General features: G+C 41.1%; 2 protein-coding genes across 3 annotated transcripts in view; one reads left to right on the top strand and one right to left on the bottom strand.

Moving 5' to 3' along the window:
- The window catches only part of LOC309693853 (beta-1,4 N-acetylgalactosaminyltransferase 2-like), a 34,553-nt gene extending 30,201 nt beyond the window's left edge, over positions 1-4,352 (top strand). For both annotated transcript variants that reach the window (XM_082513435.1, XM_082513436.1), the window contains exons 9-12: positions 1,377-1,558; positions 1,751-1,894; positions 2,329-2,557; positions 2,642-4,352. In XM_082513435.1, coding sequence (XP_082369561.1) covers positions 1,377-1,558; positions 1,751-1,894; positions 2,329-2,557; positions 2,642-2,835 — 749 coding nt within the window. In that variant the 3' untranslated portion in view covers positions 2,836-4,352. The remainder of the gene's footprint in view (positions 1-1,376; positions 1,559-1,750; positions 1,895-2,328; positions 2,558-2,641) is intronic.
- A 6,451-nt stretch (positions 4,353-10,803) lies between these two features.
- LOC309698720 (histone H1.5-like) lies at positions 10,804-11,214 on the bottom strand (the record flags this gene model as incomplete). Its single annotated transcript, XM_082521374.1, has 1 exon — positions 10,804-11,214. The coding sequence occupies one exon, from the start codon at positions 11,212-11,214 to the stop codon at positions 10,804-10,806; it is 411 nt and encodes a 136-aa protein (XP_082377500.1).
- Positions 11,215-26,967: the final 15,753 nt, after the last annotated feature.

Below are 26,967 nucleotides of genomic sequence, written 5' to 3'. Positions count from 1 at the left end.
AGTAAGCTAACCATTGATAAGAAAATGCCAGAGGAATTAGTGCGCAATTAATCTGTGACTTACCAATCAGTGCTGCCGCTCTCTATACACAGTTCGCGCGATCGCAAAGTGAAAGTGAAAGTAAAAAACAAGCGCAAATTCAAACGCGATTTTAATGTGTCACATATTGACAGTGGCTCATCGATGCTGATGACATAATTACTCAGCTACATTTGCGAAAGAATGGAAAAGCATTGACATATCTTTCCTTCCTATGATAGCCTGACAGGCAGGGCTGAGATGGATTTTGGTAGCCCGACTGGAAAAATCGCTAGTCCCGGGACGTCGGGCTAGCGATTTTGTGAGCCCTGAATGGGATACGTTGAGAGACGTAGACATCACACACAATCTTGATGTGGACACAACACTGACATGAGAAACATGACAGACTGGACAGGAAACATGATACATAACTAAGGAGACACAGATGGCACAAAACCCAAAATAAAACTCAACTAAATCCTAGCTAATTATAAAAACACAAGACATTAACATATTTCCAATGTAACATACGGAATAAAAGAACCCTCACTATAGGGTTTGAGAAAGTCTTTCAGTTACAATGTTCCTATTACATATTATTATTATTATTATAATTAATAAAAATAATCTGTTTATTGTATAAGATTAAAATAAAATGATAAACTTTAAGGGAAATGTTTACTGAGGTTATAAATCAAGTGAGCATAAGAGTAATGCTTTGAGACTTTATTACCAGTGTTGGAAAGGTTACTTTTAAAAAGTATTCCACTACAGTTTACAGAATACATGCTCCAAAATGTATTTTGTAACGTATTCTGTTACATTACTCAATGAGAGCAACGTATTTTGAATACTTTGGATTATATTAATATATTATCAAGCTTTTTACAACTAGATGAATGCACTATAGCTGTGTGATTTCTAATTTTTAATGAAGGATACTCGCCATACCAACACCAACTAGATTTTTAAATCTTAATATAAAATGAGTAACACTAGGGTGGGCATTAGGTAAGGCTGCACTTTTTGCTTCCATCTTGTATAGAAAACTATTTTGCGCATGTATAAAACAGGTCTGCGGCTCCAAACTGTAGTTAAGGGACATCTGGCTAATACATTGGGTTCTGTGTCTGGCTCATTACCGAAAAATAGCTTTACTTTGTTGTGTGGGTCAACTTTGCTAGCGAGAGACATACATTAGATTTTTTTAAACCAGAGAATGCACCCACTACTGGTTATTAGAAGGAATGCACATTTAATTTATTTTGAATGATTCAGAAATCTAATGCTACTCGGTGCCATTACTAGTAATCCATCTTTTATAACAATATTCTCTGTATACTTCTGTTTGTTAGATATCAGCTCTCAAGTTACCATTGTCACAAAGACCTTCCTGCGCTACAAACAACTGAGGGTGTTGTTGGATAGCATCCGGAAATTCTATAGTAACATAAAAGTGATTATTGCAGATGACAGCTTAGAACCAGAGAGCATTACTGGAGAAAACATCCAGCATTACATCATGCCTCCAGCACAGGTATGCACATGCAATAATTTCATGATTTATGAGTATTTAGCAATATTTTGGACTAAAATTACATTTATAGAACATAAGATATGCAATTGTCGATTAAATTTATGGAAGATTTATCAAGTACAATTTCAGTCAAACCATCAAACCAGGTACCATTCCGATATATGAATTCGGGATGTTTTTTTTTTCCCTCAGGGCTGGTTTGCAGGCAGAAATCTGGCTGTGTCGCAGGTTACCACCAAGTACTTCTTGTGGGTGGATGACGACTTTTTGTTTTCTGAGAAGACAAAGATAGAGAAACTTGTGGAGGTGATGGAGGCAGTCCCAGAACTAGATATGGTAAGGATAAAATAGCTTGTGTTGGATCGTTCAATTTGTTTTAACTGGTTTAAGTAGAACTGTAACAGCTACAGTAGTAGGCTGATGACCCTAACGTTGTACTTTTAGAATATGCAGTCTTCGTTGTTCTCCTAGGTTTTTGTATTCAGGTGGCAAAAACTAACAATTCTAACTGACACAGAGAAAAATTATTTTCAAGATTCAAGAATTAGGGTGAAGGGGTTGGGATGGTATTTTTACAGGTGATACCATACACTTAATGAGTTAAAAAGGAAGGGGAAAAGAGGAAGAGAGCTGAGTATGTAACAAACTGAGATGGTCTTTTGTTTTCAAAAGTAATTTAAGATTATTCTTCTCAATCACCAGGTTTGAACATCTGTTACATCTGTTTAGGGTTGACTTTATAATGAGTTGTTTGGTTTTTCTCTAATTAGGTTGGTGGGTCAGTGCAAGGGAACAAGTTTCACTTTTCTATTCTGTATGAGGAAGGAGATGAAAACGAAGGTGGCTGCCTCTACAGGAAGTCTGGTGGTAAATTCCATTCCCTTCCTAGTTACCCACAATGCCATTTGGCCAGTGGAGTGGTCAACTTCTTCCTGGCTCGTACAGATGCCATGCAGAGGGTGAGATTTGACCCGAAGCTCCAGCGAGTAGCACATTCAGGTAAGTCCAGATCTCAAAACAGTTTACATTGAAAATTGCAGTATGATTTTTTGTCAAATGGCAAATCTCTCTTTCTGACTTTAGAGTTCTTCATGGATGGCCTGGGCTCTTTGATGGTTGCCTCATGTGGTGATGTGACAATTGACCATCAACCTAAAACAGGCGAAAACCGTAATCCTACCTACAACAAATTCAGAAGCCCTGGAAGAAATGATAGAGAATTCAAACTGCAGCTTCACTTTTTCAAAAACTACCTTAAGTGCATTAGATATGGATAGAAGACTATAAACGAACATAAGAGTCAGTTGTTGTCATACATGTTGCACTTCATCTGAACATTTTCTTATCTTTCATTTTTATTGTTTTGTCATTGTTCCAGAATTGACAGAGCTTGGGATTATTAGTGAAAATAGCTATTTTGTGGCTTTCTGTTGGGTTTTATTGTTCCTGATTTGATTTCTTAATTATTCTATAGAAAGTTTGATGTCTTATGCTATTGTTAATAAGGTTAGGGTTATTTAATCTAGTATATTGAACTTTTATTGTTCTGTTTTCTCCACTATTTCTTTTTCTTCAATATATCAATGCTTTTGTTGCTAGCAGATAGTCATAATCACCCATAGTTTGCATGGATCACACAAACATTTACTATTTACTCTCTGAACATAAAAAATGAAAACCAAAAATATGTCACACAAATCAGAAATGGATAATGCTCACTTTCAAAGAACTCTTCATAATTTCAGTACTGTTGAAATAGTAAGCAAGTGCTTGTGGTCACTTTCATACAAAATATGCATACAAAATATGTGGAATTTGGCATCCTGCTAGGGACGAAAGCAATAGTAAATTGTAAATGGCGTTTATTTGTATAGCGCTTTACTTAGTCCCTAAGGACCTTTAGACTGCTTTACATGACATTCAGTCCAAGGGTGTCGATTTGGCATGGACGGAAGGGACATGTCCCCACCAATATTCAGCGATTATTGAATTGTCCCCACCAATAATTTGATCTATTCGAGTAAAGAAAATCAAACCCTATAAAAAGAAAAAAAAAAAAAAGATCTGTCAACGTCTCATTCACCTAGCGGTGCAGAAAGGGTTAAATTACGTCCTCTACTGGAGTCCTACCTCATGTGACAAATATGGCCAATGTGATTGGCTGTGCCTTCCAGGGAGCTCTGTTTAGTTTTTGCAGCGGCAAGCCTGCGCTGCGAGGAAGAGAGGAGGATGGCAGCAAAAAGGAAGAACCTGGATATAAGTATTTTTCAAAGAAACCTGCAAGTCACTTGATGGGTTGAGATTTTATTATTGTCATTTGTATTAGGAAATATTTAACCATATATGCTTAGAGGTGGATAATCAATTGTGTAGTGATAGGATGTGTGATCTTTAGCAGGCTGCAAAGGCTACATCCTGGGAGCATGGGAAGAGGTCATACCTTGTTTTATTGTTTTACGGTAGGATTAGCGTAGCTATGTTAGTTTTAGTCTAAGTGCCTTTTTACATATAGATGAACTGTTGGATTTTCCAGACCAGCAGGTTAAGGGAAGTCGTTTATGGGGCCATACTCTGACCCCACACACACACGCACACACACACACACACATACAGTATTCTCTGTTCACATGTATACCTATGTAAGATGTTATATATTAATGACCCTATGCATATTCATTTAACCATAATAAAAGGAGTGCTATGGGGAACCTGGCTGAGAGTCTGACGGAGGTCAAGTGGTGGGACGACACTTGGCTCCAGGCAGGTCTCCCTTATGCATGAGTAAACCAGAGAACTTTGGTGCCTTGTGTCTTGCTTTTTGCTGCGTAGCAAATTGTCCTTAACGTTCCAGCGAACAGGTTTACGTTACAAACCTATCATTAATTGGTCCTTCTTGAGCCGGATCCTTGGAATCGACGTTCACCGAGGGGAAAAGGGACACGCCGAAAGACTGACGTCAGCCAGGACTTATAGAGGCCCTGCGGCAAAGCCCCGAGGCCAGCCTATTAATTAATGAAAGACCAAGACAGACTTTTAATTCATTTGAAAGCCTGATGCTTAACATTGCCCACCCCAGCTGTGAAACTCAGAAACCAGTCTTACTTGTTATCATCTATCGTCCACCTGAGCCTTACACAGAGTTTCTGTCTGATTTCTCAGACTTTATATCTAATTTAGTTCTGAGCTCAGATAAAATAATTATTGTGGGTGATTTTAACATCCATGTAGATGCTAAAAATGACAGCCTCAACATGGCATTTAATCTGTTATTAGACTCAATTGGTTTCTCTCAAAATGTAAAAGAACCCACCCACCACTTTAATCACACTCTAGATCTTGTTTTAACATATGGCATAGAAACTGAACATTTAACAGTGTTTCCTGAAAACCCTCTCCTGTCTGATCATTTCCTGATAACATTTACATTTACAATAATTGATTACACAGCGGTGGAGAGTAGACTTTATCAAAGTAGATGTCTTTCTGAAAGCGCTGTAACTAAGTTTAAGAATATAATCCACCCACTGTTATCATCTTCAATGCCCTGTACCAACATAGAGCAGAGCAGCTATCTGAATGCTACCCCAACAGAGGTCGATTATCTTGTTAATAATTTCACCTCCTCACTACGTACGACTCTGGATACTGTAGCTCCTGTGAAAACTAAGTCCTCAAATCAGAAGTACCTGACTCCGTACCCTAAAGCAGATGACTCGTAATCTGGAGAGGAAATGGCGTGTCACAAATTTAGAGGATCATCATTTAGCCTGGAGAAATAGTTTGCTGCTTTATAAGAAAGCCCTCCGCAAAGCCAGAACATCTTACTATTCATCACTGATTGAAGAAAATAAGAACAACCCCAGGTTTCTCTTCAGCACTGTAGCCAGGCTGACAAAAAGTCAGAGCTCATTTGAGCCAACAATCCCTTTAACGTTAACTAGTAATGACTTCATGAACTTCTTCACAAATAAAATTTTTATCATTAGAGAAAAAATTACCAATAACCATCCCACAGATGTAATATTATCTACAGCTACTCTTAGTACCATTGATGTTAAGTTAGACTCTTTTTCTCTAATTGATCTTTCTGAGTTAACTTCAATAATTACTTCCTCCAAGCCATCAACGTGTCTTTTAGACCCCATTCCTACAAAACTGCTCAAAGAAGTCCTGCCATTAATTAATTCTTCGATCTTAAATATGATCAACCTATCTCTAATGATCGGCTATGTACCACAGGCCTTCAAGCTAGCTGTAGTTAAACCTTTACTCAAAAAGCCATCTCTAGACCCAGCAGTCTTAGCTCAAAATAACTCCAACCTTCCTTTCATATCAAAAATCCTTGAAAGAGTAGTTGTCAAACAGCTAACAGATCATCTGCAGAGGAATGCCTAATTTGAAGAGTTTCAGTCAGGTTTCAGAGCTCATCACAGCACAGAAACAGCTTTAGTGAAGGTTACAAATGATCTTCATATGGCCTCTGACAGTGGACTCATCTCTGTGCTTGTCCTGCTAGACCTTAGTGCAGCATTTGATACTGTCGACCATAATATCCTATTAGAGCGATTAGAACATGCTGTAGGTATTACAGGTACTGCACTGCAGTGGTTTGTATCATATCTATCTAATAGACTCCAGTTTGTGCATGTAAATGGAGAGTCCTCTTCACACACTGAGGTTAATTATGGAGTTCCAGAGGGTTCAGTGCTAGGACCAATTCTGTTTACATTATACATGCTTCCCTTAGGCAGCATCATTAGAAGACATAGCATACATTTTCACTGCTATGCAGATGACACCCAGCTCTATCTGTCCATGAAGCCAGATAACACACACCAATTAGTTAAACTGCAGGAATGTCTTAAAGACATAAAGATCTGGATGGCCGCTAACTTTCTGCTTCTTAATTCAGATAAAACTGAGGTTATTGTACTTGGCCCTGAAAAGCCTAGAAATATGGTATCTAACCAGATTCTTACTCTGGATGGCATTACCTTGGCCTCCAGTAACGCTGTGAGGAACCTTGGAGTCATTTTTGACCAGGACATGTCCTTCAATGCACATATTAAACAAATATGTAAGACTGCGTTCTTCCATTTGCGCAACATCTCTAAAATTAGAAATATCCTGTCTTAGAGTGACGCTGAAAAACTAGTTCATGCATTTATTACTTCCAGGCTGGACTACTGTAATTCATTATTATCAGGATGTCCAAAAAACTCACTGAAAAGCCTTCAGTTAATCCAAAATGCTGCAGCAAGAGTCCTGACAGGGACTAGAAAGAGAGAGCATATTTCTCCTGTTTTGGCTTCCCTTCATTGGCTTCCTGTTAAATCCAGAATTGAATTCAAAATCCTGCTCCTCATATACAAGGTCTTAAATAATCAGGCCCCATCTTATCTTAATGACCTTGTAGTACCATATCACCCTATTAGAGCACTTCGCTCTCGCTCTGCAGGCCTACTTGTTGTTCCTAGAGTATTTAAAAGTAGAATGGGAGGCAGAGCCTTCAGTTTTCAGGCCCCTCTTCTGTGGAACCAGCTTCCAGTTTGGATTCGGGAGACAGACACTATCTCTACTTTTAAGATTAGGCTTAAAACTTTCCTTTTTGCTAAAGCATATAGTTAGGGCTGGACCAGGTGACCCTGAATCCTCCCTTAGTTATGCTGCAACAGACATAGGCTGCCGGGGGATTCCCATGATGCATTGAGTTTTTCCTTTCCAGTCTGTTAGGGTTCCTGGGTCGGTGACCCAGTGTTTTGTGTTTTTGGTTATTTGATTTTGTTATCACCTGTATCCCCTTGTCTAGTTCGCGTCTCTGTGTATCCTTAGTTCCTATATCCCCGTGTTCAGTCAGTGTTTGTGTCTGCCCTGGTCCCACGTCTCTGTTCCCTCTGTAGTGCCTGCATGTGAGTCTGTGTTATGTGTTTCCTGTTTTACTTTGAAGGTCTCTGTCTTATCTCAGTGTGTTCAGTTTATGCTTCCTTTGGTCTCGTCAGTTCTGATTTGCCCCAGCTGTGTTTCCCTCCTGTTATTCATTCCCTGATTGCTCCCTCTGTGTATTTAAGCCCTGTGTTTCTCTGTGTCTGTGTTGCGATCTACCGTTTACCTTGCTGTGTGTTCTGTCATTCCTCCAGTTTAAGGTTATTTTGAGTTTTTCCAGTTATGATATATTTTGAGTATCACATTAAAGCCATTTTGAGTTCACGACTGTCTCCGGAGTCTGCACCTTGGGTCCTATTCCTGTCTGCACACAGCCACACCTAACACAGTCACCTTTCTCACTCACTATGTATTAATAGACCTCTCTGCATTGAATCATATCTGTTATTAACCTCTGTCTCTCTTCCACAGCATGTCTTTTATCCTGTCTTCCTTCTCTCAGCCCAACCGGTCGCAGCAGATGGCCGCCCCTCCCTGAGCCTGGTTCTGCCGGAGGTTTCTTCCTGTTAAAAGGGAGTTTTTCCTTCCCACTGTTGCCAAAGTGCTTGCTCATAGGGGGTCATATGATTGTTGGGTTTTTCTCTGTATCTATGAAGCGCCTTGAGGTGACTTATGTTGTGATTTGGCGCTATATAAATAAAATTGAATTGAATTGAAATTGAATGAATTGTATGGGCAGAAATCTGTGCCATCAGAAACTGAATTTGAATAAGTTCAATTTGAATTTGAATTGCTCAGATTGAATCTGAATTGTAACTTGAATAAATGCTTTTGAAAACTGAATTTGAATTAGTCTAATTTGAAATTGAATTTATGGTTTGAAAATGATCATCACTAAATTGAAATTGAATTTTATATTTTGAAAATGAATTGATTTGCTTTGAAACTGCATTTTATCCTTTAAAAATTCAGCTCTCGAATAATTTCAGTTTCACTTCTCACCATTCAGTTTCAGTTCTACAATTCAATTTCAGTTCCAAAATTCAGTTTTTTGGAACTTACATCCGGTTCCGGTTCAAGCTCAGATTAATAGAACTACGTTTTACTAGCGGACCGAAAGTGTTACTGACGGGAATCTACAGCGTCTTGAGCTGAATTAAGACTTCAGAAGTCATTCGTCATGTCGAATGACCAGCGGATAAACTCTCAGGTTGGTAATAAATGTATTACATGTATAAGAACAAGCGTCATGTTAACAAAAGATAGCCGTACAGTAACTGTTATGCTTATTGTAGCTGTTAGCTAAAAACGGTAATTTAGCGTAGTTTGCCCTGAATTCAGCTTTGACAAACGAATATAATCGACTGTTTCTAGTAGAATTCCAAAGTTGTCATCTTGTACCCTCTCAGAATGCTTGCAGAGACCCCTACAGTAGGGAAACATGCAAAACGGTGCCCAAACCTTTGTATTTTAGCTTTATTTATGCCTTACACAGCATCCCAACTCTTTAGCTAACTTCATAACTTTAGCTAAAGTGAATAGTTAGTCTAATACTGACTGACGCGCAGAAGAAATAGTTCTTTATGGAGCCTAGATGGTGTGAATCATGAGACCAAAGACTGCAATGTCTTGTACCAAAAATATATTGAATAAATAGGGGAAAGGGGAAATGGAACAAAATAATTGATACAACACACAGCGTAAATGTCCACAATTAAATAATAAATCAATGCTGTGATTTTTCTGTGCAAGAGTCCTTTTGCCAAGAGTCCTTTTTTGGTCCTTTTCTTTTTAAAGTTCACTTTTAAGGTATTCCTCCTTAGGGTCCAGCTTCATACAATGGGGAAATATGTCCGTAATCCAAAGACGGCTAAGTGGGGGAAAAGAGGGGAAAACAAAGAATGGTCCTACCGGCTCGCCACTTCAATATGAAGAAGATCAATTCAAAGGGGGGAAAAAAAACCTGACCGCTGAGTTGAAATGAGTTTATAAATGAATTGAGGGGAGAAAACGCTTTTTCTTCCAACACCGTTCTAAATGCCATAAGCTCACAGCCACAGCAGGAGTCGAACCCAGAAGTATCCCTCCACAGCCGGTTTTCAGAGTTGCCGCGACGTCGAAGGAGCCAATCAGAAGAGGGACCTCAAATCAGTCATGTGACAGGGAGTAGTTGACATGGGTTACACAACACAGCAGCCATCCTGCAACGGCGCCGTCTCCAGCGCCGGCCCAGACCCGCCTCGTGTTCCCAGGGGGCAAGAAGCATCGAAGGCGTTGGAAAGGGAGGGGGGATGAGTGAGTGCTTATTAGTGTAAGTGTATGTGTGTGCGTGTCCATAGTTCAGCTGAGACAGTGTCCTTCGCCCTATCAGGCTTAGTAAACAGTCCTCCAGCCAATCCAGGTGGCCTTGCATGGGATGGGAAGAATAGTCACTCATTTAGGCCGCAGATCTATTTTATTCAATTTTCCTTTTTTTCCCTTCATCATAAAACATGTGACATGCTGTCATGCACTTCACAAAAGAAGTTTGTTCTGATGTATTCAGAGTTGTGTATCTAAATACAGGATTCACTCGCACATCAAAACAGGAAACTCAGTGTTTTAGAGTCTCCACTCAACACACAACAAACTCCAACACATCTCATTCACTCGTGCTAGAATTCAGTCACCTTTCATTAATCTAAAACCGATCAACTAATTTGCATATCAGCTATTAACCCACTAAGTTGACAGGACGACAGGAAAGCATGTTCAAAATATTATCACAAAAGACAATTTCCCTCATACAGTAAATCTATATTAACAACTAAATTTATTGTCTGATCACTGGTTGGTCAAACCAGGATCTTTTTTCCCACAAAAGTTTAAATTGTTGTCCTGCAACCTAGAGAGTCAATTTTTTTTGCATTGGATAAATTCAGTATTTGATAACAAGTGTCTGCTAAATTGACACTATTTTAACACTGATGAAAGATAACAAGCTAATTTTCATTGCATGGGTGTTTGTGTTATTAGGCAGGTCTAATACATGTCTGTGGAGCTGCATATCCAGCAGAGCATGTAATGTGCTATGAGTTCCACTGGTCTTTGCATCACACGAGGTGACTTAAACAAAATGATAAACAGACTCACACGCTTAAGATGTTGTCTAATCTTCATGAGTTATTTTGTGTTTGGAAGTGTTAGTATGGTTACTGCATATTCTGCTTGTGTGTGTGTGATTTTGTATGTTTCTATTTTTGCAGTGTTTCAGACTCCTTCTCAATTTTCCCACTTAAGCAGTCAGTTTTCTTTTCCCAGGTTTTTTTACCCCAAATTTTAATTTCCCACATTAAATAACAAAATTTGTGTTCTCACCACTCTCACTGAGGAGACTTCTTAGCAGCTGCTGCCGGTTTCTTGGCTTTGGCCGCGGCGGGCGTTTTGGCTTTGGTCTTAGTAGCCTTGTTCATCTTGAAGGATCCGGAAGCCCCGGTGCCCTTGGTCTGCACCAGAGTGCCCTTCGCCACCAGGCTCTTGATGGCGGTCTTGACACGGGCCTTGTTCTTGTCCACATCGTAGCCTCCGGCAGCCAGAGCCTGCTTGAGAGCGGCCGCGGACACGCCGTTGCGCTCCTTGGAAGCGGCCACGGCTTTCACAATCAGCTCGCCCACGCTGGGGCCGACCTTCTTGGGCTTGGAAGTCGTCGTCTTCTTCTTCTTGGCCTGCACCTCTGCGCAGGGCGTGTTTATGATGGAGCCTTTCCCACCACAGCGCCGGCACGTTGAGCGCATCACGAAGGGTCCATTTTTTTCATGTAGCTATGGTCGCTAGCAAGCATGCTAGCCGCATGTGGCTTGCCCGAGTCACTCAGTCCTTTCTGAGCATTTCGACATGCTGCCGCCGCAGAACCTGGCCTCAGATCCAGCAGGTTTAGCGCGCTGATCTCCAAAAAAGTCCCGAAAGCCAGAAAGACGTCAAATAAGTGTCTCGTGCTAAGCGCTCGAACAAAAACTCCTCTTCACGTCGCCATCATGCTCGCCCCTCCGTGGAATTCATCCAATCAGATAGGAAGATGGGTTTGCTTTCTTCTTCTGCTGCTTTTTTTTTTTTAGATTGCTTCTGCAGCCTCTGCTCCGATACTGCCGCTGCTGATCAGGTTTTTTTCAGGTAAGAGTGAGAGTTTTGAGACAGATCGTGCTGTAAATAAGTCAGCCAGAAACTTGGCTTGAACGTTTCCAATTGTTAAACTATAACTTTTCGTCCGACCGCTGCATGTGGAAAATTGATTCAGGTCTGCTTTTCACCTGAAAGTGACAAACTAAGACATTTTTGTTATTATCATCACTGCTTAATCAACACACATCTCTCTCTCTCTCTCTCTCTCTCTCTCTCTCTCTCTCTCTGTGTGTGTGTTTTTGTGAACAATCCGTTCTTAAAAGCATAAAATGAGATTATAGTTGTTTTTTTGGCTGATCAACACAAAACCTTTTTCCTATAATTATTTTTCATCTACCATGTACATTTTGTCTCTTTTTCACTCTTTTTTTTTTTTTTTAATAATAGCTGGTGACCTGCAGAATCACCACTCTCACAATCAGAGGCAATTACTTTTACACAGCGCACAAAAACACTGTGACGTCAAACACATTCACACTCACTTTTTCAGCTGCATAAATAAATCACATGGCTGATGATATGTGCCATGGTGATCCATAAATATGATCACCAGTTTATTTAACTATTTTTCAACCCAACAAAACAAATAAACAAAAACATGATGCTGATGTTATGAACACTCTACACACAAGTCAAGATGCAGGAAAACTGCTCACGGAAACGCTGCACACTCCAGTTATCACAGTTATCATAGTTCTGTTTGTGTGAATTATCTGCTTTCATTATTAATACCAGTTTATAGGTTGTTATCCTTTTTATTATTAGTTTGAATGCATTAAAATTAAGTTGTAATTTAGCTTTTTGTTTATTTTAGTTTACTCCTCTTGCATTTATATCTATTCAGTCGGGTCTGTTTCCAACCCTTTTTTAAACTACTTCAAACTACTGTGATCTCTAATTTTCACTGGGTGAGGGATTATTATGTTCTTCCTAGTCTGAACTGCTCTCTTCATCTGAGCTGCTATCCTATTCTGAGTTACTGTCTTCTTTGTTTCTTACAGTCACGTACAAAATGTCCCTCTTTTCCACACCTCCAGCATGTAGTGTTAAAGTCGCTGTTTGGTGTGTGTGTGTAGCCTCTACCTCTTGCTCTTCCACTATGCATTCCTCTCTCTTTCTTTTGGATTAGTCCTGCTCCGGCTTGCTGTTTTTCTAGACATTTCTCATCAGGTGTTAATTTTACTTGTTTATCACCCATTTTCAAAAATTTTGCTGGGCCGTCGCTGCCACGCTTGACTTCAGAGTAGTTTACTGATACGGCCTTCGACTTCACCCTAACGGTGAAGCGGTATCAGTTTTATGAGATGAAACTCAACCGTTCTCCTTTGTCACCAGCACATGAGCCTCAGCAAAGAAAACAAAAATGGAAGTAGTTCAGCAGCGTATTGTGCTGTAAAATCAACTTACTTCCAGACACATACACACACATAGACAGTTGCGCGCTAATTTGTCACGAGATAATTTCAGCTACCTCTAAAACTGGTCAAAACACAGTTCCTTTTGGCGAACTTAAACCTAATTTTTTACGTTACTTTAAACCTTTGCAGCCATTTTATACTTGTTTTTATTTACTTAAACATATTTGAATTCGTCACGAAGTAATTTCAGCTACCTCTAAAACTGGTCGAAACACAGTTCCTTTTGGCGAACTTAAACCTAATTTGTCACATTTCTTTAAACTTTTGCGGCCGTCTTATATACCAAAATAGTGTTTCTCACTCTCCGACGTCTCACTGGTGGTTCAGATCATTGGACTGAATCCCACCGCCGTGGACCAGATTATAACACCGGCCCAGACCTGAATTTAACGTCCTGGGGCTCTCTCCTCATCCAAGAGGGCTGTGCACAGGCTTCGGTGCTGGCTCCCCACGGTGTCAGGAATCAGTGCTGGATCTTGGAACAGAGTCACAGATAACAATTCTGATATTTTCTGCTCCGGCTACGAAGGACCAAATAAATGTTAAGGAAAATATTCTAAAACACTTCTTCAGTAAAGACTCAGAGAAGAGAAACACACAGAGTTCTTGCTAGCAAGGGCAGCTCCCTACTGAGAGACTCGCACTAAGAAACTGCCCTGGTCTTTATTTATACTTCTGTGTGTGTCCTGCTGATCAAAGGGTCATGAAAGCACAAAAGGTACATCCTTGGTCAGGAAAGGGTAGTCTCCCCCTCACCCTAAATAACATGGTGAGGAAGTCCAGCAGTTCATCTATATGTAAAGAAGCACTTAAACTAAAACAAACATAGCTACGTTAATCCTACCGTAAAACAATAAAACAAGGTACGAACTCTCATGCTCCCAGGACGTGGGGGTGCATTCCAGGAGTGCACACCAAGCCTGCAGCCTGTTAGAGATCACACACAATTGATTATATGCCTCTAAGTATACATGGTTGAATATTTCCTAATACAAATAACTACATGCAGTATTCTACCATATGCAAACTTATATCACTAAAAGATTATACTGACTACTAAATACAATTTTCCATTGACAGGTAGTTTTTGTACTGGCAATTAAATGGTTGAATAAATTCATCCATATAGAACGACTCTGGCCTCCCTGACTGTACTGAGCATTCCGGGCAACTAAGGTGGTCATCAGTTATGCCTGTGATGTTGATTAGTTTTAGGGAAAAACTCTGTTCCGATGGAATAACAGCGCCAATGACAGTGGCGAAGATCCCCTGGAGTCATGGCCAGAGGGAAATATAAGCAAAAGGTGGCAGAACACCAGAAGTGTTATACCATGGCTTCAATTATATGGTTCTTTCGAGCAGCTAACCCCAACCCCAACCCCCATTAACCAGGCAGACCAGAAACATGACAGATAAGATTGACAGATAAGATTTGTTCTTGGTCCCTCCAATGCCACCCGAGTTTTTTCTTTTTTTTAAATGACACTCTTCTGTAGGTTTAGGTTTACTTTGCTACTAAGCAAAGTATCTCAAAATATTTCCCCTAGATTGTCTTGCAGTACAGAATTTACATCAAATGCAAAAATAGAATGCCAGTGCATGAATTTAACATGTACGCAGATTAAAAGGATTTGGCTGATGGATGTAGTGTGAGGTGAAATAAGGTGAATTTCTATATCAAACCATTACTCTGATCCTTCTCCATGCCTTTTTTTAGCTTTGTTTTTGTTAACCCTTGTATGGTGTTCGGGTCCGTGAGACCCGTTTTCAGTTTTTCTCAAGAGAAAAATTAAACAATGAATTATTTTTTCAACCTGAAATTCATTGGCTTTGGCTTATTTTCTGTGAAGAACATAAATCCGAACTAATTTTCAATGACCGAATGCTGTACCTCCCCCCACGCATTTACATTACATACAAGGTGTTCGGGTCCACTGGACCCAGGTCTAGTAAAAGTGTTGAAAGTGTAGGTCCTGTGTTCCCACACTCTGTCTTCCTCCTTTCTGGTGCTGCTGATAGTGTTTTCTTCCCCTCCTGCTCCGCACAAAGTTGCAACATCGTTGAAAATTCAACTATCAACACCGTCTGCTCTGACATTCCCACACATTTTACCCTCTTTCTTGAGGGATCCAAATTTTATTTTCTCATACCCTGTCCCACCTGCAAATTAGGGGCAAAATACTATAAATAAGACTTTGCCAGTGTGGTTCTTTATGACAACTGATCAAGATGGCAAAAGATTATCTACTGCGAGGGCCATGCAATTGATTTTGGAAGAGAGAGGGGCTTCAGATGATGATGTTGACAAAGAGGTTTCAGAATATTTCACATTTCTGAAAATTCAGAGTCTGACAGTGACTTTGAAGAAGAGGATGAGGTTGAGCACCATTTAGTAACAAAACGAAGATGAGTACCCCATCTGCAGCCAGCTCCAGGACCAGAACAAGCCCACCAGACAGCAAGTGAAGAAATATGGATGTCAGTAACTGGTGACATTGAATGGTCTTCTTGCCCAAGAAATGAGCCACCCTGCAGAGCTGTTACTGTGATAAGCCAGGGCCAACATGGCTGAAGTTACTCATGTGCAGGACATCAAGTCTTCATTTGAGCTTTTCATCCCAGATTCCATCCAGAAATTTTTTCTGCATTGCAGTAATCTAGAAGGAAGGTGTGTTTTTGGAGAGAGGTGGAAGGAGATGGACCAAATTCATCTAAGAACCCCAAAGGCCTACTTTGGGGTTCTTATCCTTGCTGGAGTTTTCAGGTCCAAAGGGGAATCCACAGAATCCCTGTGGGATGCAGAAACCGGCAAGAACCTTTCCGTGCATCAATGTCTCTGGAAAACTTCCACAAAATTTCCAGGATTATTCCTTTTTGATAACCGAGACGACAGACCAGCTCGACGGCAGAGAGACGAGCTAGCTGCCATCAGGACAGTGTGGGATAAGTGGGTGCACCACCTCTCCCTGTTTTACAACCCTGGGCCTAATGTCACCATTGATGAGCAGCTGATCCCATTTAGTTGTGAAACATATTGCTTCACGTGTAAATGTGTTGTGTCTTTCCACTCACTCCACTTGATTATAACTGATTTATTTTTTTATAACATTTTATAATAAAAAAAAAAAAAAAAAAAACGAGAAGCACATTCATTCATAAATGTGATCTAACAAAGGTAAAGGGAAAAAAATTAATCATGTTTGCTGTTCATATGGCTTGTAATTGGGATGAAGTAAACATCTGTTGAGTAATTTAACATAAAATTGTTTGATAGTGTTAATTTGGAAAGCCAAAACTCTAGCGGGTCCACCAGACCCATGAACACTGGCTGAGTAACAAAAATACGAACACCACACAAAGGTTAAACACCTACTTTATATGTTTCAATGTCATGCTGTTTCCAACAGGTCATATATGCCAGTGAAATCAAAGATCAAAACTAACAAGGATTTGGTGAGTAACAGCAACGGCAAAGCAATGGTAATATTTAAAAATAAAAAATGTTTAATAATAAATTTTTTTGATTCTTGCACTTCACATTTGTGATTAGGTATGTAGAAAGTTTTCAGTCTCTGAAGTGCCAGAAGTACGAAGTAAAATATGTTTTTTATAGTGCTGTCATCGTTAATCTCACACCCCGTGCTTGGGGCTGATTCGCGCTAACATGTTGACACCGTACAGCCCCACGCACTGGGTGATCCGCGCTAACTCGCTAACGGAGATTTGCCGTGTTAATGCGGTTGTGGCATTAACGTCATTTTAACAAGATTAACACTGACAGCACTAGTTTTTTATTGTCATACAAGCTGGTCCATTTGAGTCTTTACTAATCTGTTCATCATTTTATTTTGTATTGCCTTTTTAAATAGATCTGCATTTCAAAAGTTATTCAAAAGTTCAAAACGTCTTTGGTGAAGATCAGAACTGGTTTAAACACCAGTATCACTTGATTAAAGAACTCTGATTAAATCTGTGAATTGTTAAATTTCAATTCACATGCCCTATGAAAGTGAAAGCTTCTGCAAGTCTTTCTGATGTTTCCTGTTCTTGATGTGACTAGACTACAATGTAGAGGACAGTCAAAATTATTAGGCAAATGAGTATTTTGTCTACATCATCCTCTTCATGCATGTTGTCTCACTCCAAGCTGTATAGGCTCGAAAGCCTACTACCAATTAAGCATATTAGGTGATGTGCATCTCTGTAATGAGAAGGGGTGTGGTCTAATGACATCAACACCCTATATCAGGTGTGCATAATTATTAGGCAACGTCCTTTCCTTTGGCAAAATGGGTCAAAAGAAGGACTTGACAGGCTCAGAAAAGTCAAAAATAGTGAGATATCTTGCAGAGGGATGCAGCGGTCTCAAAATTGCAAAGCTTCTGAAGCGTGATCAGCGAACAATCAAGCGTTTCATTCTAAATAGTCAACAGGGTCGCAAGAAGCGTGTGGAAAAACCAAGGCGCAAAATAACTGCCCATGAACTGACAAAAGTCAAGCGTGCAGCTGCCAAGATGCCACTTGCCACCAGTTTGGCCATATTTCAGAGCTGCAACATCACTGGAATGCCCAAAAGCACAAGGTGTGCAATACTCAGAGACATGGCCAAGGTAAGAAAGGCTGAAAGATGACCACCACTGAATAGGACACACAAGCTGAAACGTCAAGACTGGGCCAAGAAATATCTCAAGACTGGTTTTTCTAAGGTTTTATGGACTGATGAAATGAGAGTGAGTCTTGATGGGCCAGATGGATGGGCCCGTGGCTGGATTGGTAAAGGGCAGAGAGCTCCAGTCCGACTCAGACGCCAGCAAGGTGGAGGTGGAGTACTGGTTTGGGCTGGTATCATCAAAGATGAGCTTGTGGGGCCTTTTCGGGTTGAGGATGGAGTCAAGCTCAACTCCCAGTCCTACTGCCAGTTTCTGGAAGACACAATCTTCAAGCAGTGGTACAGGAAGAAGTCTGCATCCTTCAAGAAAAACATGATTTTCATGCAGGACAATGCTCCATCACACGCGTCCAAGTACTCCACAGCGTGGCTGGCAAGAAAGGGTATAAAAGAAGAAAAACTAATGACATGGCCACTTTGTTCATCTGATCTGAACCCCATTGGGAACCTGTGGTCCATCATCAAATGTGAGATTTACAAGGAGGGAAAACAGTACACCTCTCTGAACAGTGTCTGGGAGGCTGTGGTTTCTGCTGCATGCAATGTTGATGGTGAACAGATAAAAACACTGACAGAATCCATGGATGGCAGGCTTTTGAGTGTCCTTGCAAAGAAAGGTGGCTATATAGGTTGCTGATTTGTTTTTGTTTTGTTTTTGAATGTCAGGAATGTATATTTGTGAATGTGGAGATATTATATTGGTGTCACTGGTAAAAATAAATAATTGAAATGGGCATATATTTGTTTTTTGTTAAGTTGCCTAATAATTATGCACAGTAATAGTCACCTGCACACACAGATATCCCCCTAAAATAGCTAAAACTAAAAACAAACTAAAAACTACTTCAAAAAACATTCAGCTTTGATATTAATGAGTTTTTTGGGTTCATTGAAAACATGGTTGTTCTTCAATAATAAAATTATTCCTCAAAAATACAACTTGCCTAATAATTCTGCACTCCCTGTATAATCATGGTGTTTCCATTTAGTGCTTGCTCAGGTCGCTGTCCAACTGTTCATTTCATTTTTCAGCAGCCATTGTGTGGAGTTTGGTTAGAAAAGGGACATTTTGTTCATGCATTTGTTTCTCATTCATTCATATGTTCATTTTTTGTCTTGCTAGGTTAATGTGTTTGGTTATGGTGCTGACCGTGATGGAAACTGGAGTCACTACTGGGAAATACTCACACAATACTAACATAAGGTTAAGAACTGGAGTACATCCTGGAAATTATGAGTATAACATCATCCAGCAACTGTTAGGGTTTGGTTTCAGCTAGAACTTTTAAAAGAAAAGTTTTTTGTAAAGAAAGACTTTGTTGATGTTGTGTTGTATAAATATATCTTAAATATATCTTAGTCATTTGTTAAGTGTTATGTTTGGAAAGAAAAAGGAAATTTTTGTTCCAATGTAGCTGTTGCTGTTCTGTGAGTCTATTGTGCAAGTGGTGTGATATGCCCATGTAGAAAGGATGGCAGTGCAACGCTGGACTTGCCCTTACTCTGGGCTCTGTTGAAATCTCCCAATTCTTTGAATCTTTGGGCTGAAGGAAGGACAATACTCGGTGTATTTATGCTCAATCAACAATCATTTATTTCCATACAATTCAACACTTAAGAGCATAAGGACCATCATGATGGGGAGACCTGCCTGCAGAGGGTCACAGCAAGTCTCCAAATGGTGACGGGTTGCTCAGCTTTTTATAGTCTCTAGTGGCCCCCACCTAGTCGTAAAAGCCTAAATATTCACATTCTTTCTCTCTTACGGCGCCTAAGTTATGACCTTGGCTCCCTGTCTTTCTGCTCTTCTGAAAGGTGGTGGTATGGAATGTGGTCTGTCTCTTCTATTATCGGCACAAGGTCCTCTGCACACAACATTCTCTTCATGATTCAGCAGTATGAAATGTCAAGAAACAGTGTAACACATTCAACAGTGTCGAGTAATACAGGTCAATCCAATAGATCTAATGATTTTCACACTCTTTTAAGTCAGAAGTATAATGCAAACTAAGACTACATACTGATCACACACTCTATGTTAAAGGGTATAATATGATCTACAGCAGTATCATACTTCAACTACTTTTGATTACATATATAAGGTAACATATGATAACAGAATAATATCACAATTCCCCCTTTGATCTCTTTTCTTCAAAGAGATCACTTACAACATACACTCCATCATTGCAAGGTCCAGTTCTTCTTGGTTCTGAGGCCCTCTGTCCCCCTTTAACGGGTGGACCATATGTGGGATGATCTCTGTGTTCACGCAGTTCAGATGCAAGCAAAGTTAGATTTACAACCATAACAGCAGTTACAGATGACTCTCCCATCACTCCCCAATTCTCCCACAACTTTATTTTGGTGCTCCAGTTTTCCACCCCCTTTTTAATGCCACCTTATACCTTTCAAACGTACTTAGACTAGAACCTCTGTCTAAGGAGCTTTTAACCTTTATTTTTATTGCTGCAGCTACCAGTGTCTTCCAGTTGGGTGATTCTCAGCTTCTTTCTTCGACCTCCGGGGTTCGACCACCCTTTAGTCATTGCACAGTTCTGGGGATTATTCTGCCCCGATTTCAAACAAAGATCTGTGTGTTTTGGGATCACCGCCGTGTCCCCCTTTTTCCCAAGAGCCTCTTGAACCTCGTTGGTCTGGTGTTCCTGGTTTTCGCCAACCCCTTCATGGTTATTGCTGTGTTTGTGGGATCCATCTTCTCCAGGAGCCCAAACGCCATGACATTTGACCTCAGTTGCTGTCTCGGCAGTCCCTACATCTGCCTCTGCTGTGAAGGGTCCTCACATCTCCGTGTCCCTGTCTGGTGTCTGTTCCTTTCTCTGCAAGAGACAGAAAACCAAAACACCTCTCTCCCTAGCCTTGATAATTGTGTGGATGCCCTCAATGGGCATCCACACTATTGAGATCCTGTTTCTCTTTATTCTTTATTGTGTGGATGCACTATTGAGATCCTGTTTCTCTTTATTGTGTGGATGCCTTACGGTGTGTTCACACCGAACGCGATGGACGCGAATAGAGCGTCAGGTTTACATGTAAAGTCAATGGAAAGGCGCGATGACGCGCGATTGCGGGTCCCGCGAAAATTCGGAAGCAGATTTGCGTCGCGAAAACGCCAAAACGCGTGAAACGCGCGTCAGTGTAGCGCGTCTGGCGCGTTTGACTCGCGAATAAAACCACGCGCGTGAGTTTTTGTGTTGCATTTTGTGCATACGCGCGTTTCGCGTCTACCGCGCGAGTTGGAAAAAGCTGAACTCAAGCGTCAAATCGCGCCGCGACAACCAATCAGGAGCCTGGTGACGTGGCTCTGACCTAGGTCAAAGGGGCAGATCCAGCCAAAGCCCTTCATTCTTCATTCAGCATGGAGGAAAAGCTAATCAGCGCTGTGGCTAATCGCCCCGAGCTGTATGATGCCAGCTACTATTTCTACCGAGACAGGAATAAAAAGGACCTAGCTTGGAGACACATAAGTGAGGAGATCGGGCAACCTGGTAAGTTCATTCGTTTTTCTTTTTAATTTTCAGACTGACCCGATGAAGCCGCGCAAAAGCTAGCAAGCCCGCCTACTGTCCCGCGATTTTCCCACTGTTGTACAAATACCTTTCCGCTAACCAGATAATGCGTTTATTCAGAGGACATCTGCAGGAGAAAGTGGAAGAGCCTCAGGGACACATACAACAAAGAGAAGAGGACAGAGAAGGAGAAGAGGAGTGGGTCTGCAGCAGGATCGGGGAGGAGATGGAAGTTCTTCGCGGTCATGGGGTTTCTGGACCCCTTCCTCACCCCGCGGGAGACCAGCGGAAATATGGTGCGGACCGTGGAGAACTTCTCCCCCGAGGACCAGGGACAGCCCGAAGAGGCAGCAGGGGAGTGTCAGTCAGAAGGTATGTTTACAATGAATTAATGTAGGCAGTTAATTCATGCGTGTTGTCATACAGGAATATATTTTGTTTATTAACCCTTTAAGACCTACCATAGAACCAAGTCCGCCAGAGCTTATATTATATTTTTACATGCTGTGGAGCCATTTTTGGGAGCATTTCAAGTTGCTATACATCAATACAACCATTATAGCCCAGATTTTAATAATATGTCTGCATTAGGTGCATAGTAATTAAATAAATTGCAAAAAAGTGCAATAAACTACAAAAAAATTGAAAATCGTTTTTGTTTTTTTAACATATATTTCTAGTTAGAGAAATTTAAGAGGCTCATCCCTCAAAACTGTAAATACAAAAAAGTTGCACAAACTAGTTTCCCACCACAGGAAATTTATTTTGAGTGTCTTCATAGTTTTATTTTTGAAATACACCAATTTTTATACACTGCAGGAAAAACGAAAATAAATATTATAGTGCAAATTTGCAAAATAACAGCATATGCATCAAAATAAACTATTTCCAGCAGTGCAATATGAGTCCTAAGCATCCCAGAAACGACACAGAAAGTCATAAACTCAAACATAACTTTTTAAAACACAAGTATAGGCTCATAAGGCCCCGATCGTAAAAAAACTACATTTCCGCAAAATGACGTCACTTCCGGTTTCGGGCAGGTCATGCGGTCATGTGATAGTTCGCGCTGATGGACGTAGGAAGTGTTACAAACAGCTGATCGGATCGGCGAAGCGTGTTTCTGGAATATCATGTTTTTGTTGCTGCAAGTGATTTTTATGCAGTTTTTGCAAAGCTATATGTGGAAGGAAACTGTGACCTAGGACAAGCTGATGGCATAAGATGTAAGTACAACTCCTCCGGTTTCATATGCAAAAAAAATTATTGCGCTAGCTTACGTGGTTGCAGAGCTACCGGGATTTAAAAATAGTTACGCAAAATGGAGCGTGCCCGCTCCGATCGGCTGTAAAGGGTTAATAAACAGTATACAGTAGTCCCGCTGTTCATCCGTCACTGCCTCGCCTTTTCGCTGATTTTTTTTTATTGCACCGTACAGCTTTCAACAATGCACTTTGCATTCTGCAGCCCAAATGACAAATCTCCTCCGTGTCGTGTCTCCTGCGCTTGCCAAACTTATCATGTTTGGTGTTGATAACCATCATGTCCAATAGAAAAAAAAACAGCACAAAAACACCCTTAACTATGACCCTCATTCGGAAATAGACACCTGCACCGGGAGAAAAAAAAGGCGCACAAAAGTGGCACCGCAGACGGAGAAAAAGCGCAGCATAATACTTTTACGTTTTAAAATCGACAAAGGTTTGCACTTTGAGAATCAACTTGTGAGAACTGTGACTACTGTTCATGTGCTGCAATAAATGAGAGACCACTGTATATAATAATAAGTATATAATAATATAATATTCTCTATGACTATTGTCTTGATAGAGTCAAATAATCATGCAGCAGAGTCCTCCCCTGTTGCTTCTCCTGGCTCCCCAGTCCCTGGTCCCTCCACTCCTCCTGCTGCACCCACAGGTATGAACATCAAGCACTGATAGCTTTTTACTTGCTTGAATCCCCTTATGATCACCTTTACTAAATATCTACAACCAATCTGTTCATATCCTGTTTTTTTTTCAATTTTGAAAATGAAAATCTAGTAGCAGCCTTCTCATTACTTTGTGGTGTTTTGTGCTGTGTTTTACAGGCCCACAGAGGAGGACAGCTCGAAGGCGGGCGAGGGACGGGTCCCAGGACGGTCCATCGGCGGTGGAGCTGGCCATCCTGGAGTCCCTAAAGAGGCCACGCCCGTCTCCAACAGAGTATTTCCTCCTCAGCCTTGTTCCTGCTCTGGAGAGCATGCCGCCTCAGACACGAGAATTCGTGAAATTTCAAATTTATAAATTAGTTTTTGAAAACAGCACAGCTGTGTTAAATTTGGAAACATTGGACCCTAATGATCAGTAGTTTTCTGATGAGGCAGCAGGCTCTCCAGGGCAGAAACAATGTTCTTATTCTTCTCCTCCTTCTCCCTGAGGCTCTTCCACTCCAAGCTGGGTCCTTTTTATTCCTGTCTCTCTGTAAATAGTTACATTTCATATATTTATGTTTAATGTTTTTGTCACTGCATTTATATATTTCATCAAATAAACATTTATAATGACAAATGTCTCTGTTCTACTACACAGCACATATTGGCACCCGACTTGACACAAGTAGAATTTATTTCATATTACACTAATTACAAAACATACTAATACAGTGGGATGCAAAAGTTTGGGAAACATTGTGAAAAGTAATTATTTTCCTGTACAAATCGTTGTTTGTCACAATAAAAATTGTCAGTTAAATACATCATATAGGAGACACACAGTAATATTTGAGAAGTGAAATGAAGTTCACTGGATTTACAGAAAGTGTGCAATAACTGTTTAAACTAAATCAAGCAGGTGCATAAATTGGCAACACAAAAAAAGAGAAATAACATAAATATTTAGTGTATTTCAATGTGTGTGTCTCCTATATGATATATGTAAGTGACATTTTTTACTGTAACAGCGATTCATACAGGAAAATAATGGCTATTAATAAGGTTGCCCAAACTTTTGCACCACACTGTATATAGGAACATAGTGAAGACAAGTTACTTAAGAGAGTAAAAAGAGGTTAGATTATTTTGGAGTAGAGCTCCATTTATTAAGAAAATTTTAAAAAGACAGGAACACTCTTTAGAGGTTTGTGGGTGGCTCTTAAAAGAGCCGTTGTGGGGAAGTCACTCAGACTTCAAACAGGCTACTCCTTTGGTTGCCAAGACACAGCTCCCTCTGCCGAGAAGTGGGCCATGAACTTCTCCCTCACCAGGACAGCCTCTCTGGAGGAGTTGTTTGCTGCCATACGACCCAGGCCTTGCAACGGCTCCACCACAGCAGGTGCCACACCCCTCACAGCAGGTGCCCCTCTCTCGTCCACACAGCGCAGAAAATTGTGGAGAACACACGTTGCCTTCACACACTTCTCCGCAATTTCAGGACGGAGCTCCATGGCACGCCGATACAACCTCCACTGTGAGGAGAGGATACCGAAGGCACCCTCCACTATCATCCTGGCCCTGGAAAGGCGATAGTTAAAGATCCTCTTCTCTAAAGGGAGGAGGCGTCCAGGGAAAGGTCTCATGAGCTCACGCCGCAGCGGAAACGCTTCATCAGCCACAAAGACATGGGGCTGGGCTCCACGGTGTTCTCCACCAGGTAGAGGCTGGTCAGGAGGCAGATGGAGAGTCCCAGCCCGAAGAGCCTGACCAAAGGTGGAGTTGGCCAGAATACCACCGTCGCTGGTCCTCCCGTACCCCCCCACATCAATGACGCGGAAGCGATGCTCTGCATCCACAACCGCAAGGAGAACAATGGAAAAAGTTCCCTTGTAGTTGTGGAACATGGATCCTGAGTTGGGGGGTGCCTTCGTCTGGACGTGCTTCCCATCCAGAGCTCCACAGCAGAGAGGGAAGTTCCAGCGCTCCTGAAATCCCTCTGCGATGGACCGCCAGTCTTCAGTTGAAGGCACAGCCATGAAATCGTCCACTAGACAGTCCCAGATGGCCGTCGCTACCTGGGGGATGATCTGGCTCACCGTGGACACACCGACTCGAAAACTGAACGCGATGGTCCTGAAGGAGTCCCCAGTGGCAAGGAACCTGGACAAAATTGTTTAAAATGAGTATTATGTGTACTGCAGTTACAAAATACATTATTGAAATTCCAAAATTACAAATTACAAAACATAAATCTTACATAAAACATTTTGTAATTATAAGGAGAATTACATGATATATATTAGATATAATCCAAAACAGTTTGCGGTGATCATATACAAATATTCAACTATCCCAGAATTAAACCAGGTCTAAATAAAAAAAAAGGAGTGAGTATCACTACAAAAATTAACCCACAGTGGTCCTAATACCAGTTTGATATCAGCAAACACCGAGAGCATACCTATGACACCACAGCCATGCTATCATTCAAACACTGATAACAGCATAAATCGAATTAAATCGGGACTTGATGAGACCGTCTGAGTATCACTAGGAATATTATAAACAGTCGTCTCGTACCAGTTTGCTATCGGTAAACACCGAGAGCATTCACTGTTAGCATAGCACATCCATGTTAGCAGTGTATAAACGATAGTTTATACACGCCGACAGCATTCACTGTTATAGCACATCCATGTTAGCAGTGTATAAACGATAGTTTATACACGCCGACAGCATTCACTAGCACATCCATGTTAGCAGTGTATAAACGATAGTTTATACACTGCTAACATGGATGTGCTATGCTATCAGTAAACGCCGACAGCATTCACTGTTAGCATAGCACATCCATGTTAGCAGTGTATAAACGATAGTTTATACACGCCGACAGCATTCACTGTTATAGCACATCCATGTTAGCAGTGTATGAACTATCGTTTATAGACTGCTAACATGGATGTGCTATGCTATCAGTAAACGCCGACAGCATTCACTGTTATAGCACATCCATGTTAGCAGTGTATAAATGGATGGTTTAGCATATATTAGCACAGGTATCAATAAAGGACTACCGTATTAAACACTTTTACTAACCTCAGGCAGATGGACAGGCTGGGATTGAGCGCCTGTAATTGGTGTCTAGGCGGGCGATTCTGGGACCAACGCGGGAAAGCAGGTCCTCAAACTGGCCGAGTGACAGACGATGATATCGCTGGAATCTGCCGTCATCCAGGCGCAGCTCCTGGAGCAAATGGTGAAACTCACCAAACTGCTCACGCGTCTGGAGGACCTGATGGACCCAGGTACGGCGAGGACGTCTTTTACGCCGCTGCTCTGCTCTCCACAGTACATAGAGAAGGGAGACTCTCTCTTCAAGCGCTAGCTCGACAGCTGCCATCTTGCAAAGATACCGGTCTGGCACAACTCCCTCCCACATTCCTCCCACATTTCCGGTTCACGCGTGTCAAAATATCATATTTTGACGCGCGATGGATTTTTCTTGGACATGCGTTGAGACGCGAATGTACACACGTCAAATTAGGGGCGTTTGGGGCGTTTTATTCGCGTCCATCGCGTTCGGTGTGAACACACCATTAGGCATCCACACTATTGAGTTCCTGTTTCTCTTTATTGTGTGGATTCATTTCCAGGACACCCCTGTCTATGCCCAGTGGTGCAGTTGGTAATGACGCGGGTCTGCATCCCAAAGGTCATGGGTTCGATTCCACCTTGTTCACATGTTTTCTTCCACTACAAATTAATACACAATCACAGAACAGTAATTCATATTGATAATTTTTTACAATTCTGCAAAGTTTTATGATTTTACCAGC

The sequence above is a fragment of the Aulonocara stuartgranti genome (assembly GCF_965226115.1).
Source record: "Aulonocara stuartgranti genome assembly, chromosome: 3".
Classification (NCBI taxonomy): Eukaryota; Metazoa; Chordata; class Actinopteri; order Cichliformes; family Cichlidae; genus Aulonocara; species Aulonocara stuartgranti.
The sequence above is the reverse complement of the archived record's forward strand: the minus strand, read 5'-3'. Positions and strand labels throughout refer to the sequence as shown.